Source organism: Sorex fumeus, unplaced genomic scaffold (assembly GCF_029834395.1).
Source record: "Sorex fumeus unplaced genomic scaffold, SorFum_2.1 ptg000044l, whole genome shotgun sequence".
NCBI classification, from domain to species: domain Eukaryota; kingdom Metazoa; phylum Chordata; class Mammalia; order Eulipotyphla; family Soricidae; genus Sorex; species Sorex fumeus.
Window position 1 is genome coordinate 68,153,613 of NW_026606101.1, and position 13,904 is coordinate 68,167,516.

Here is a 13,904-nt window from a genome sequence, read left to right on the forward strand (position 1 = left end):
GTCAAGCCCACGGAGACCACGCCCCTTCCATGCCCCGCCCCTGGGCGGAGTCACCGGGAGCCGCACCAGGCGGAGAGAAGCGCCGAGTTCCCGAGCTCCGCGTTCCCGGGCGCTGAAGACTCGGCGCGGAGCAGGCGGGCACGGCGCGGCGGCTGGGACTTATGTGCCCTGGCGTCGGGGTGCGCAGACCTGAGCCCTGCTGAAGTTCTTGAAGGGCCCTGGACGGGATGCACGGGGAGGAGCCCTGCGACCCCGGCGCCCCGGGTGCTCAGGGAGCGCAGGGTGCCCAGGGCGCGCGGGGGCCCCGGCCGCGCCTGTCCAGCCAGCTGCTACCCGAGTTCTACACCTTCGTCGCGCGCGTGCTCTTCTACTTGGCTCCCGTCTACCTCGCCGGCTACCTGGGACTCAGCATCATCTGGCTGCTGCTGGGCGCCGCGCTCTGGATGTGGTGGCGCAGGAACCGCCGCGGGAAGCTCGGGCGTCTGGCCGCCGCCTTCGAGTTCCTCGACAACGAACGCCAGTTCATCAGCCGCGAGCTGCGGGGCCAGCACCTGCCGGCCTGGGTGAGCCGGGCCCAGCCGCGCGCGGCGCCGGGGATGGGGCAGGTGCCCCGGAAGGTTCCGGAGGCTCGGCCCGAACGTGCGACTGGCGGGCGCGCACACCCCAGGCAGGGCGGGAGTCTGCGGTGCGCACCGTCGAGGGCGCAGGGCGCGCACCCAGCCCAGGGACCGCACTCGGGGGCGCCCGGGCACCCTGGTCCCGGCTACGGATCCGCCCGCGCTGGGAGCCGGGAGCCTGGTTCCACCTAAGGGCGCAGAGCTGGGAGAGAAGTCACGGGCGGGCCACACCCAGGAGGAAAACAAGGGCGTCAGGGACTCGCGGGGAGGCGGAGGGCAGCTCGTCCACCCACCTGTTGATTCAAGGCAGGAACGCGGGGCGCGACTCTGGCACACTGCGGGCGCGGTGCCTCGCAGAGGCCAGGACAGCGCAGGGGCGCTGGGGAAGGGGGCGTGCGGGCTGGTGCCAAGAGGGTCGGGGGAGGACGGAGGACAGCGTGGCCGGCCGCTGGGCTCCCCTACCCGCCTCTCCCGGCGAGGGATGCCCAGATACAGCCCAAACAGAGGTGCGCAGCACTCCCACCGCAGCGCAAAACCCGCTCCCGGTGCGGGAGCGCCTGGGCTCAGTCTCTGGCCCTGGGGATCTCCTGCTGCACCCACCACACACGAGCCCTGCGCCCCACTGTACAGCCCACACGTGGGGCGAGGCCCCTCAAGTGATTCTTAGGATTAGATGGGTTTGGAAACCGTGGCCGACCAGGAGCTCTGTCCGGTGCGGGTCTGTAGCCTGCCCTCAGGTTCTCCCACCCTGGCGGCCCTGCCAGAGACTCTCATGTCCCCCCCCCCCCCCCTTCCTTTCTCTGACCTAGGCCTGTCTGAAGGTCAGAGTTTATGGCTAGACTGGGTCACCATCAGGAGGAGGCCGAGATGCCCCCAGGGCCCTTCCAAGAGGAAGGAGCACAGCACAGGGCCAGGGAGGGAGTGAAATAACGTGCGTTTGGACCTGGAGGAAGTTTGCAGCCTCAGCGCGACTGGGCACCACTTGGAAGGCTGCAGGAACTCATGGAAGGTTCTGGGCCAGCCCTTGGGGGAAAGCAGCACGAGGGGAGGAGCGCTCTGGAGGAGAGTCCGGCTGGGCAGCCAGGATGGTAGCGGCGGGAACAAGAGGAAGGGACAGAACTGTGCAGAGTGGCTCCGCGCTGCTGGGTCGGGGAGAGTTCCCAGCGGCTACGCTTTGGGTAGCTGGGTCCCAGAACCCGGGCCTGGGGGTCAGGAATGAGATGCGGGTCTGGGGACGGTGTCTGGTCACGTTGGTGACCCTGTAAACAAGTGTGCTCTGGCCGCGGCGGGGTGGCTGCCGGACTCTGGGAAACCTGAATCTGCCGGCTGAATTTTGCTCTTCCCGCCCTGATTTTGCAGGCCAGGGGCCGTGGCACTGGGCAGGCGCGGGCAGCCTCTGGCTGGCCCTGACACGGGCGCAGGCGCGTCTGTCGGTCCCCGTGGAGCACGAGCACCGGTGCCCAGAGCTGACGGCCAACGCCCCTCCCTTGGGATGAGATACGTTTACAAATGGACAGCTGGCACGTCTCTAGTTGGGGGATGGAGGGAAAGTGGGGGGTTGGGGGTAACCTTGAACCTCACACGGGGGCTGTGGCAGTCAAGACCCGCCTCCCAAGTCACGTGGTTCCCTGCCTGCGCCCCTGACCCTCCCCGTGCCAGGTGGCTGCCATGCCGTCTGGTCATTCTCCGATTGATCAGCCGTGCGGCCCTGTTAGCCCTGTTAGCTCTCCCCCACCCCCTGGACGGCCGTCCCAGCAGCAGCATGGATGCCACTCTCCCTGACGGGGTCAGACAGAATATTCTAGAACAGTTTTTTGAGAGTGTTTCGTTTTTCATTTTAAAGGAATGACAGGCCAGGGACAGTGGACAGCATAGTGATAAGACAGGTGCCCCAACTCCTGTAGCTCAGGTGAACTCCAGACGTGGTGGGGAGGTGAGGGTCTGCAGAGCTGCTGGGTGGGGAGGGGTACCGCAGACTCCCAGGGGTCCCCTGGCTCACCTTCCCTCAGATGAGAGACAGCAGTGAAGGGTGTGGGGGGTACAGGGCCCCCATCCTGAATCCTGTCCTTGCTGTCCCTGGGACCCCCTGGTGCAGGGGCCCCCCTGCAGCTGAGATCTGCCCTGTTGACATACAGAGCTGCCGCTTCCTGTGTGGAGTCCCTCAGGGCCCTCCTGGGAGTGATCTTCACCCTGGGGATGGTCAGGTGGACCCCAGATCCTGCTCAGACCAGAGCTCACAGGGGGGCAGGTACCCCCCTTGATGTGGATTTGCTGTGCAAAAGAAGGCTGGGTGGGGGGGTGTAAGGAGGTGTTCCTCTACCTTGGGACCCAGAAAACTGGGAAGCACAGCCCTTTGTCTGTCTCTGCTCTTGGTTTTGGGGGGTGGCCTGATCTCCTGGCAGCCAATCATAGTGATCACTTGGCAGCTTGAACGGGAGCCATCAGCCCCGTGCGTGTGGGGGCCACAGGCCACGAGGACACTGACACATGGTCCGGCAGTGTGGACTTGGTGTGATTCCCAGGGGGACCCCAGTGTCTGCTCAGGGTCCCGGTGGGTGGAGAGAGCGTCTCTGGGGTCCGTTCAGCTATGGGTCTGCCATCATGAACCGCTTCTGAGCTGGCTGTTCTCTGGAGCCACACACCCACAGAATCCCACTCCCCAACTTTTTGGGTCAACTTACCACCTAACCAGGTGAGCCTGGTGATGGCAGCTGAGGTGAACCCTCCCCAAAGCAGGAAGCATGCCAGGGCTCATACTGCGCCTCTGGTGCTGCTCCCCTGTGCCGCCCCTGGGCCTCCCAGACCAGCCAGCTAGCAGTGCCAGGACTGAGCCGAGAGCACACCAGATTGCCACGGGAAGTGCTGTCTCATGACGGGTCACGGCAGGACGCAGAGGCAGTGAGTGCTCCGGCTAAGGACACAGAGGCAGTGAGTGTTCAGCTAAGGATGCAGAGGCAGTGAGTGCTCGGCTAAGGACGCACAGGCAGTAGTGCTCGGCTAAGGACGCAGAGGCGGTGAGTGCTCCGGCTAGGGATGCAGAGGCAGTGAGTGCTCGGCTAAGGACGCACAGGCAGTGAGTGCTCGGCTAAGGACGCAGAGGCAGTGAGTGCTCTGGCTAAGGACGCACAGGCAGTGAGTGCTCGGCTAAGGACGCACAGGCGGTGAGTGCTCCGGCTAAGGACACAGAGGCAGTGAGTGCTCAGCTAAGGATGCAGAGGCAGTGAGTGCTTGGCTAAGGACGCATAGGCAGTGAGTGCTCGGCTAAGGACGCAGAGGCGGTGAGTGCTCTGGCTAAGGACGCAGAGGCAGTGAGTGCTCGGCTAAGGACGCAGAGGCGGTGAGTGCTCCATCTAATGACACAGAGGCAGTGAGTGCTCGGCTGGGGAAGCTTCATGTTTGAACTGGCTTTCTGGGTACAGGGCCCGCAGGGACCTGGGGGCTTCCTTGCTCTGAGTCCCTGGCAACCGCCCTTGTGGGTGGAGGCGGCCGTCCCGGGGAAGGAAGAGCCCAGCACAGTCATGGGGCCCACATTGTAGTGATGCCTCATTGGCTCGTCAGCTCCAGGGTCAGGGTTGGGCAACAGCAGGCCCAGTACGCAGGGACTCCCTCCCTGCAGGCCCGGCACGGGGATCTCAAGCACCCTGGTGTCTGTACCTTTACTCAGGCGCCAAACATCTGTCTCAGGCTTGCAACAGGCCAGGCCCAGCATGCAGGTGGGGCCCACAAAGTGAGTGAGGCAGCCTCCCGGGAGCCCAGGACTAACTGGAAATTCAGACCCCAGGGAACAGTCTTTTCTGATCCAGCAGGATGGCAGTGCAAGGGCAGGAGGGAAGTGACCCAGGAAGTGACCCAGGAAGTCTTTCTAGAGGAGGTGGCACTCTGGTGATGCTGGCTGCGGAAGTGAGTGGGAGACGCCAGGCCTAAAGTTTTCCACTTTGACTAAAGGTTTGGTCATCCGAAGATCATCTCCCTGGGCTGAGCGGTCTATGGGAGATGATGGTGTGCCAGCTCACCTGAGACTGCCCAGTGCCTCCTTCACGAGGGGCCGGAGCACTGGGCCCAGAGCATCATACACAGCCGCCTCTGCCCCAAGCCAAGGGCACAAGGGCCTGAGTCAGGGAGAGTCATGGACGGGAAGAGGGTCAGGGCCCGAGGGAGTGGAGCCTCCCTCCACTTGGGGCGCAGACACTGTTGCGTGGACCCCCAGATTCCTGTGACCTCCTGGCTGAGGCCCTTAACTGGGCAGAGATTAGGCTTGGGGGCGCTGCGGGGATATTGAGCGGCCCTCAACGTCCACAGCCCAGCCACACAGCAGAGCAGGGAACTGGGCCACGCCTGCCTCTGTCCCCTGCTGTGGCTTCTTCAGGCAAAGTTCCTGTGAGTTCTTAACCCAAAACTTAGCGCTTATCACCCGAAGGGTTCCCATGTGGCAGCATTTCCCCACAGTGGAGAGCGGGGACAGTCCAGTGAGTGGGGAGTCAGTGCCCAAGTTCCCATCAGTCGGGGTGACCCTTCCATCCCAGTGGCCAGGAGTAACACTTCGGATGAAGAGCCGAGGAGCCTCTCCAGGCCCCGTTTCTCTGCATCTAACGGTGAAGATGGTAACGCTGTGGACTAATTAGAAATGGCCTAAAAGTCAAAGTCAAATCAAGTCTTTCCAATCCCTCCATGCAGAAAGAGCACGAGAGTGAGGACACCCCCTGCATCAGGCTAGTAAATGAAGTGACTTTTATCTATTTTTTGTGGGGGTACCACACCCAATGATGCTGGTACCCCCATGATGCTGAGGGCTTACTCCTGGCTCTGTGTTCAGGAATTGTTCCTGGCAGTGCTCAGGGGATCATACGGGATGCCAGGGATCAAACCAGGTTGGCTGTGTGAAAGACAAGTGCCCTACCCGCCGTATGAAGTGACTTTTACATAACTTGTACACTTTTGTACTTTTTCTTCTTAGGTTTTTCTTCTTCCACTTTATGTCCTTAACATAATCTTGCTAACATCTCCTGAACGTGTTGCGGGATCTTTCAGGATTCTTAATGAGCATGCCTGAGGCTGTTTTCCCATCTCCATAGCAAAATTATTCCAGACTTTTCCATGCTTGTCCTATTCACGTGGCTGGCTGGTATGCTTCCTGTGCGGGAGTTTCTCCCCTGCTCTGCCAGTTCAGCTACTTGGCTCTGTCCTTCCAAGCCTCCCTCCGGCCCCCAGCCCCACAAACTTCCTCTCTTCTTCCTGTTTCAACTGGCTCCTCCTGCTGGGCTGAGTTTCCTCCTGATGAGTGGCCGGGTATGCCCCCGAGCTCTCGGTGCCTTCAGCCCTGTCTCTGCGCCGTGGGTGCGTCTGCTCTGGGCAAGTCCCTGTCCTCCCTGACTCCCTCAGTCACTGGGCGGTCAGAGCTTGGGAACATTCTGAAGATTCCAGCAGTATCGGCCTGGACTCGTGTCTTGTTTGGCCTCTCACTAGTCTGAGAAGCAAGAGGAGAAGGTTCTTAAGGTCCCAGCTTACCTTACTCAGGGCTTCTGGAAGGCTGGCAGCTCCACTCTAGCCCATGTACCCCACAGAGGTCTCTGGGGCCCCCACATTCTGGCCACCAGGGAGGCTGCTTTTAGGGTTTTATCTGCTCGGCTGCCCGCTGCAGGGTCCCGCTGACTTAGTTTCTGGCCTGGGCCACTGAGATCCTAGAACAGCATTTCCTGTTGATAAAGCACTGCTTTTTTCCCAGAAACCCCAGAGCAGGTTGTCTGAAAGAGATAAGGAGGCAGATTGAAAAATGGCTTTTATGATAAAATGTGGGCCTGGCAGGAATAGGCTGCATGGTCCAAAGTTTGGACTTTCTCAGTACGAACATGGGTGAAAGGAGGGAACCCGATGGGCCCCCCACACACACACACAGGCATCGAGGTTTGCCTCAGGATGACAGGGCAGCCTAAAGCCAGCAGGCACCCCAGTATCACTGCCCCACTCTGCTTTGGCACCCCAGGAATGAGCCGGAGCCCCTCTCCTCAGGGGCTGGGATGACCACATGGGCTGATTCAGCAGGGGAGTGTGTGTGTGTGTGTGTGTGTGTGTGTGTGTGTGTGTGTGTGTGCGTGCACACCTGTGACATGCTTAGGGCTTAATATTCCCCATCGAGAGAGTGTGTGTCTGTGCAGAGGGTCTCATGCGCCTGTCTCTGCCTGTGTCTTGTTTCTGAAGGCTGTGTGCCTGCATGGCTCTCAGGAAGGGGCACCCCTGTGAGAGGCACTGAGCAGGATCCCCCGACAGTGAAGATCCGCCCAATGAGAGAAGCCTGCAAACACCCTCAGCCCCAACCCGGCCTCCTGCTGGGGTATGGCCCACAGGCTCCCAGCCGGGCTGGCAGGGCCCCCAACAGTCTCCTGCCTTCCCTCTGGCTCCCTCACCCCTCTGCTGTGGAATCTGTCTCGCTTCCCGAAGACTCTGGAAGTAGAGTGTGGTCCGGGAGAAGGCAGTGCCTAGGCCTCTGGGCGTCACCCTCAGCCTCAAGCCTAGGGCCAGTCTCTGCTCTCTGGCCTCTGCCTCTCCTGAGGAGGTCTGAAGCGCCACCATTAGAACATCTGCCCACCATGCATGCTGTTCACCCCGATTAGATCCCTGCGCCAGAGCCATGCACAGAACCAGCAATACTCCCTGAGCACCTCTGGGTGCAGTCCCCGAGGCCTAACAGAAAACGTCAGCAGGCTGGTTTCAACACCTGCCATGGTGAGGCGTGTGCATGTGGGTGGGGTGCTGGGGCCCCTCGGGAAGTTCCTCCAGACTCTGCAGGGTCAGTTGCAGGCTCCACTCGGAGCTGGCCATGGGCTGGGACAGTGTCGGAAGCTGCCACACTGTCGTGCAACAGTCAGGAGCAAGTTGGTGTTTGTCCAAGGATATACCTCACCGTTCAGAGGCAGATTCGTGTCTGATTGCTCCTAACGAGGTGGAGAGTGAGGAAGTGAGTCGGGACGGAGCTCTGTGGAAATGGGGGGCTACTCCTGCTGCCTGGCTCAGAGCAGTTGGGTCCCCTCTAGCTAAGGGCAGTGCCAAGTCAACCCAGGCTGTCCGCGGTGTCGGCCTCCCCTTGCATCTTTGTGACCCCAGAGACAGCCCGTCTCTCAGAGTCGAGGTCTGCAGGCGGCTGCTAAGGTTTGAGGGACAGCAAAGTCCCCCACCCCCACCTGATCAGGAACTCTAGTAGGCAGAGGAACCCACTTCTCCCAGGTCCTCCAACTTCCCGGGAACTTGCTACCGACAGTTGTCCAGGTGCTGCTTGGTGCTGAAGAAGTGCTTTATGAGGAAAAGTTTTCAGAGCACTGAGGCCAGGCCCTGGCATTTCCAGGTGCTCTGGGCAGCAGGCCCTACTGAGTCCAGCCTTGTGGGACCTTGAGGACAGTCTGAGAGCTGAGCCCACCTTTTTCTGCCTCCCTTGGTTTGCCTGATGATCCCAACCCTAAGACAGAGGTTGAGACACACTCCTGCCACATCCCATTGGTACCCCCATTGGACAGAGTTTCACAGAAGCCCCACCCACGTATTTGGGCCCAGTCTATCAGTGACTGTCTTTCTTCTTCAGGCAGGATTCCTCCAGCCAACCAGCAGAGGCCCAGGAAACAGCCCATAGCATCTTTCCTCTTCCCTTTAATCCCTTCTGATGCCTTATCCTCGTTTTCTGTTCTTCCATCTCAGTGGGTTCCCAAAGGGCAGAGTCACCCGCGCTCAGACACCCAGCAGAGAATTTATCAGGCTTCGCGGCAGACAGAACTGGACAGAGAACCTAAGTTCTTAACCTGTACCTGAGGTCAAAGATGTGAGTGGTTTTATGACATGACTCCACTTCAGGAACGTTTACTCACTTCAGGAGGGTTCTGAGAACCAGGCACTCCCACGGTCTCAGTTTCTCAGGAACTCTGTTAAAATGGGAGTATTGTACCAATGCTGTGGGTGTGAACACTGAGGCTGATAAAATTTTAAATGTTCGGGACTAGGTTAGAAAAACACAAACAAGTGTTCTTCATCTGGTGGTGCTTCCAGTGGAGTGGTTGTGGGCAAGTATGGAGGAAAGAAAGATCTAAAGGCTGGGTGGGATCAGGTGAGAAAATCTGAGAGCTTGGTCCCTTGGGTGATCTTGGCAAGTACCAACTAGCCTCTAAGCCTCTTCCTATCTGTAAAAAGAAAAGTAATTACACCTTGCTGTCCACCTGCTCTGAGTGTGAGAATCAGATGAAAGTGTCTATGGATTGTCCTCTGTAAGCCTGGCCTGGTGGTGGAGACTCAGTTCTCATGAGAGCGGTCTTCTGTGAACTGAGACTTTCTGTAAGAGAGGACAAGAGTAGCAAGAAAAGTTTTCATAAGAGATATAGGTAGGTTGTAGGGCAGGAGAGGTAATGCGGGGGCCTCAGGCACTTGTCTGGCATGCAGATGGCCTCGGTTGGATCACTATCACTGCTTAAAGTCCCCTGGCCACCACTAGGGAGTCATTTCTGAGCACAGAACCAGGAATAATAACCTCTGAGTATTGACTGGTACCCATCCTCCACCTACCCCCACAAATGAGGGGTGAATGGGATGGATAGAAAAGCATGGATTTGAGGTCAGACGTGGATCTGAGTTTCAGTCCCAGTACCTCATAGCTGGTACTTGTAAGTCAGTTCTCTGAGTTTCCTCATCAGGACAATGGCACAAATGAGGGGTTAAGGTGAACGTTCAATGACATGAGGTGACATGAATTAAAAAAAAAATGAAACTAGAATATAAAACAAATACAACGTGAAACAAAACACAAGCAATGAGAAATGAAAGTCAAGATTCCGTTTTCGTATTAGACACACTAGAGTAAAACTCATGTAAAGACATAAGAATGTTATGTTTTCATAAAAGGAGAAATAACTAAGATCTGTTAATCATGAAATCCATGTAGCACATAATCTAAGCTTGAAATGTAAGTCTTTTTATGGCAGCTAATAGAGAAGTAAATAAATCAACAATTGGTCTTGGAAATTTTAATATATTCATCTCTAAAAATGACAAATCCTATAAACAAAAGAGTAAGCAAGGATAAAGAATAGAGAAGTACATGATTAATAGCTTAATCATACATGAAGCAGTTATAGAAATCATAAAATAAGCCACAAAGAAATGATCAATATAGCCCAATGAATAGCCATTCTACTGATGGTTAGACCACAAATAAATTAGAAAATTGTCATAGATGACTATAAAATCTTGCTTGTCTAGATTTTTTTTAAATATATTTAGAACACTATTGTCTAAGAAGTGGAAAACAAAGAGGAAGTCATACTGGAACTTATTTTAAAAACAGTGGAATAGCTATGAAAACATAGCCAAAAGTTGTAGGGGAATTTATGACTTTGAATTTGTCATAAAACAAAAATTGAAAATGATTTAACTCAGATCCAGAATTCAACACTAAGAACATAAAAGAGCCACAGTTTTAGATCAAAGAAATAAGGCAGGAAGTAATAACTATAAGGATAAAAATGAGTAGAAAGGGAGAAAGAAAATTATTAACAACAAAAGCTAGTTCTCTGAAAAGACTAGTGAAACTGGCAAAACCACTGTCAAGCTTTGTCATGAAAAAAGTAGATAAAAACATGGAATGAAAAAGGAACAAATAACTGTAGATGTAACATATGGACAGATTATAAACAACTATATATCAATATAGTATTCATCAATGTATTTGATGAATAAATGACACTGTTATGTTGCTGGACAAAGACAAGTAGCAGCTTTACCACAATTTTAAAAAAAAGTACGTCTTGAATACAGCATTTGCCACCAAATTCAGAAAGAGTATTTTGCCCTTCGGTCATGGTCGCGGTCCTCCCGTTGTTCATCGATTTGCTTGAGCGGGCCCAGTAACGTCTCCATTGGAGACTTTGTTGTTACTGTTTTTGGCATATCGAATACATCACGGGGAGCTTGCCAGGCCCTGCCGTGCGGGCGAGATGCTCTCGGTAGCTTGCCGGGCTCTCCGAGAGGGGCGGAGGAATCGAACTCGGGTCGGCCATGTTGGCTGCGTGCAAGGCAAACGCCCTACCGCTGTGCTATTGCTCCAGCCCTTAAAAGCTTAAAAATAAGATGTTTGTATATGTGTGTGTGAGTGTGTGTATGTGTAATGGATCAAATAATTCCAATATTTACAAGTTATTTCAAAAACACAATAAGGAAACCCACCCCAATCATTCATACTCATTTTACAACTGATTCAAATCTTTCCACCTAACCAAATGTAAATTGTTTGAGAATAAAATTGTAGGTGTCACTTTGAACCCTGACTATAAAAACTCAAGGAAATATGGGACTAAAGACATTTCAGGAACTTGAGGTGGTTTTGCTTTCGAAAGCATCTTCAGGCCAGGAATGTGACTCAGAGGCAGAACATAAGCCTTACCTGGGTTTAATCCCCTCCACTGCAAAACAAACAAGCACAGAAACAATCTTCAGTTTAGCTAGACAGAGGGAGAGGAAAAATAAAATCTCCGTAGATTTGTGAAAGCACTGAGTATAGTACAGGACACAATGATCATGAAAATGGTTGAAAACTTAGGAATTGAAAAGAGCCTCAGCTGGATAGAGGATGTCCTCGAGGAACTGATGGCAAAAACCGTGAATATTTCCCTTTGCACTCAGGACTAGGTAGGCGCTGACTCACCCCTCTCCTGCCTGGCCCACGGTGTGCTAAAAAGTCCAGAGTGGGGGTCTCAAACAAGAAACAAGAGGCTTATGGGTGAGGAGTTGCAAGGCCTATCGTGGTTTGGTGACTAGAAATGTATACCAAGAACATCTCAAAGTAAATAAAAACTTAGGACGAGATTAGATTGTGGAATTATCAAAATGCACATGAACCAAGTACTAATCTGCTGTGTGATGGGTAGATGAGACTGTCCATTGTACCATTTCTTTCTTTGAATTCTGAGGCATGGTTTGGCATCGCAAGAACTCTAACATTAACGAATTCAATAAAAATTCAATATATGGAAAAAAAGAATTAGGACTGGTAACAGCTCAACAGTATTGCCTGGAAAATGAGATTTTTAATAGAAAAAAAAAGCCAGAGTTGGGGGTGGGGTTGCAGCTTAAGGGGCTGAGCACGTGCTTTTGTGTAGGATTCCCAGGGTCAGTCCCCAGAATTGCATGGATCCTCGAGTAATGCTGGGAAGGACCCCTGAGCACTGACCCCAGAGTATCCCACAGCACCGCTGCGTGTGGGTCCCCCCCAAAACATCAGCAATCCCATAAAGCTTTTTTAAAAATGTCCAAGAATGTATCAAGTTTCTGATTCTAAATGTGAACAAAGTAAGATGTGAATAAAAGGAAATACTTCAGGGGCCGGAGCGATAGCACAGCGGGTAGGACGTTTGCCTTACACAAGGTCGACCTGAGTTTGATTCCCAGTGTCCCACATGGTCCTCCAAGCACTGCCAGGAGTGGTTCCTGAGGTACAGAGTCAGGAATAACACCCCCCCCCACACACACACACCCGTATGCATCACCAGGTGTGACCCAAAAAGAAAAAAAAAAGGAAATACTCCACAGATAGAAAACTTACTATCAAGGCCTGAGCACCAAGGTATGGCTGCACCCCCCTCCCCAGATTACAGCAGCTGAGGGGCCACATGTGAAGGCTAAAACAAAGTCAGTAGATAAAAATGAAGAAATAGTAGAATGATGCTGAGTTGGGCTAGGGAAGGATTTCAGAAGCCGCTTTAAAATGGAAGAACTGACACGTCTGAGGAACCACGAGTGGACACTGGTGGGGGCAGCCCCAGTCTGGACTTTCAGGAGCAGGGAGACGGAAGAGGACCTCATAGGGGAGGTCTGGGCCTCAGCAGGGCAGGTGACCAACGCGACTTTATTTTCTGGCTCTGAACAGCTGCTCTCTGCAGGACATTCCAGTATTGTGTGGCAGCCTCGGAGACCAGCGAAGCTGCCAGGTGGCCGGGTACCCACTGTCTCCACTGAGGGAGTGAACGCGAAGGTCACCCTGGTAGACGGGGCAGGCTGGGCATGGATTCCTCCCCAGCACTCCTGGCTGAGCTCCAGAATCATGCCAGGAGCTTGTTAGGAACCAATTAGTGGCCCCACCCGACACTAATTCCAGAGGTGTGAGCCGGGCTCGGGATCCCGGTCCAACAAGCTCCACTTGGGCCAGGATCCTCCCTGGACCCAGCCTCAGGATCCCAGGGAGGTGAGGAGGGGAGTGCAGAGGTGCGGTGGGCCAGGATGGGAAATGCGAGGTGGGGAGGTGGGTGGAGGGGCAGCGGTAGGGCCAGAGGCACCGGGTGCCAGCTGGGAGCACCCCTCCTCCCTGTGCATGGCAGTAGTGCTGGGTGGCTCCTCGCTGCCTCCCGTACTAGCCTGGAAGCTTCTAAGGGCAAGAGCCTTGCATTCATTCGTTCATTCATACATTCACTCCTTCATTCCACAAACACTTATCAGGACACTCGGGCCTGGAAGAGGGAGCACGTCTGTGGGTCTCCTGGGAGATCTGAGAGCTCAGGTCCACGGGGCTCATGGGGCAGTTCCGCCCAGCCCTTGGGAAGGGCACAAGCTTACAGAGGCCATCAGAGTCTGTGTGGAGGCAGCCGTGCGGTCAGACCCCTCTCAGGGACCATGGTCATTCTTGCTTTGGTGCTGGACAGTCCTAGGGAACAGTGAAAAGATCTCGACCGGCCCCCGGCTCCTGACCTTAGTCCCACTGACGTGGTCTCGACTCAGGAGGTGACCTGGGACACAATAGGGAATGAGCAGGGCCTGGCCTGCCCCCCCCCCCCCCCCGCCCGCAAGATTCTTCCCGTTGTAGTTGGCATCTGTTTCTGGGAGCTGGGCCAGGTGGTAGTTCCCCTCCGCCTCTGAGCCTGTGTGCGCTGGGCAGCCTAAGGCTAGGAGAGCAGCCTGTCCCAGGAGCCACCAGCACCTGGCCTTGGTGGGGTGTCTTCGGGGATGGTCTGGGGGCTCCACTGCTCGGCCCCTGGACATGAGTCTTCTGAGCCCCGGTGGGAAGGGCAGGCCCCTGCCATTCCTCAGGCGCTTCCAGGCCCTGGAATCTGGTCACACTGCCTCATGCCCCGATGATTCCACTGCTTTGACACAGAAACCCCTCCAAGAGCTGGGCAGGGTGGCAGCAGGTGAGAAGGTCCGCAACCGTATTGGGAGATGGGGGCCCTCTGGAGAGGGGGTCAAGCCCCTTAATCAGTCATCCACTCTGAAAGCCAGTCACTGCGCCTGCCATTGGGTCTGTTACTGGGCCTGTTGTTGGGTCTGTCA

General features: G+C 55.2%; 1 protein-coding gene across 1 annotated transcript in view; it reads left to right on the forward strand.

The window, feature by feature from the left end:
- The first annotated feature begins 227 nt into the window (after positions 1 to 227).
- The window catches only part of ESYT3 (extended synaptotagmin 3), a 36,281-nt gene continuing 22,604 nt past the window's right edge, over positions 228 to 13,904 (forward strand). Inside the window, exon 1 of the mRNA XM_056122092.1 lies at positions 228 to 563. Within this exon, the coding sequence (XP_055978067.1) occupies positions 228 to 563 (336 nt within the window). The remainder of the gene's footprint in view (positions 564 to 13,904) is intronic.